Consider the following 1,182-nt stretch of genomic DNA (forward strand, 5'->3'; position numbering starts at 1 on the left):
AATATTATTATTATCATCATCATCTTAAAGTAAACCATAAGGAGAAAGTTGCGTGTCACAGTGCTTAAGATGTGCGAGGCCGGGCCTCTGGGTCAGCCTTTCTCTTTTTCAGAATTCATTTCCTCGTGACCCTGCTTTCTTTCTGCGTCTGGTTGACAGCACCTGTCACTTTTTAAAAAATATATTTTATTTCATTATTTTTTGTGTGTACCGTCACATCAGATGAGACTGGTCCAGGAGGAGATTGTTCCTCCTTCCCCGGCAGAGCATCTGGTGGATTCGAACCGTGCGCCTCTGAGATTGCAGTTGCAGCTTCTTGCCACTAGGCCACCAGAGCTCGCCACCACCGGTCACTTTTAGCCACAGTGTCTCTTTGCCGTCCTCTGTCCATTGCAGGTGTCAGGTGTGGTGCCTCGAGCGCTAGTCCTGACGTGACCGTCTTGCAGAAGGACCTCCCGAGCTGCGCAGAGAGCACAGCGTCGGCTTCGCACGGTAACCCAGCACGCCGCCTCCTCCTTGCTGAAGGGACACCTTGGCCTTCGTCATGACATGCCCGTAATCCTGCAGACGCTTCAGAAGACGATGGTGAGTTTCCTCGGGGACTTCGTCCTGCAGTGAGTGAGGCTGGAGAAGAGAGGCGAGCGGTCCAGGTGTGCTTTGTCAGGAAAGTTGACCTCGGAAGCCAGATCCCTCGGAGGCGTCCCAAGCAAGGCCCAGAGTGGGGCCCTTTTGATACAAGATTCTTAAAGATTTGGATGCTTCCAAGCTCCCTCCTTAGGGGATTCTCAGAGCTGACACCTGGGGGCCTTCCCATTCCCACCTCAAACTACAGTGTTCTGCATTAATAGACAGGGTCTTCTACAACCATGCTGCTCCTCTCTCTTAAACCCTGTTCCCCTCCCCAGACACTAGTGCTTTGTTGTGCACTTGTAAATCCCACTTGCCACTGTGCCCACCTTCCCGTGTTCCGAGATTCAGATTGCATATTCTCCTGTAACTCGTCCTTGTCTGGGAAGGCAGTTCCGTAAGCTCTCAATAGTGATGGTGATGTGAGGTGCCTTCACTTCACCTGCGAGCCTTTGCACAACAACCCTGCTCTATCCTGAGCCAACCTCAGTGTCCTTGTCTCTGACACACCTACCCTAGTCATTGAATCAATCCACCTCATAGAGAGCCTTCCTC

The 1,182-nt window shown here is 51.8% G+C and overlaps 1 protein-coding gene across 1 annotated transcript in view; it reads left to right on the forward strand.

The window, feature by feature from the left end:
• The window catches only part of LOC102844893 (zinc finger protein 135-like), a 47,017-nt gene that overhangs the window by 33,710 nt on the left and 12,125 nt on the right, over positions 1 to 1,182 (forward strand). The window contains exons 3-4 of the mRNA XM_006902842.1: positions 397 to 403; positions 447 to 585. Coding sequence (XP_006902904.1) covers positions 397 to 403; positions 447 to 585 — 146 coding nt within the window. The remainder of the gene's footprint in view (positions 1 to 396; positions 404 to 446; positions 586 to 1,182) is intronic.

Source organism: Elephantulus edwardii, unplaced genomic scaffold (assembly GCF_000299155.1).
Source record: "Elephantulus edwardii isolate Elephantulus edwardi_28Jun2011 unplaced genomic scaffold, EleEdw1.0 scaffold00462, whole genome shotgun sequence".
Classification (NCBI taxonomy): domain Eukaryota; kingdom Metazoa; phylum Chordata; class Mammalia; order Macroscelidea; family Macroscelididae; genus Elephantulus; species Elephantulus edwardii.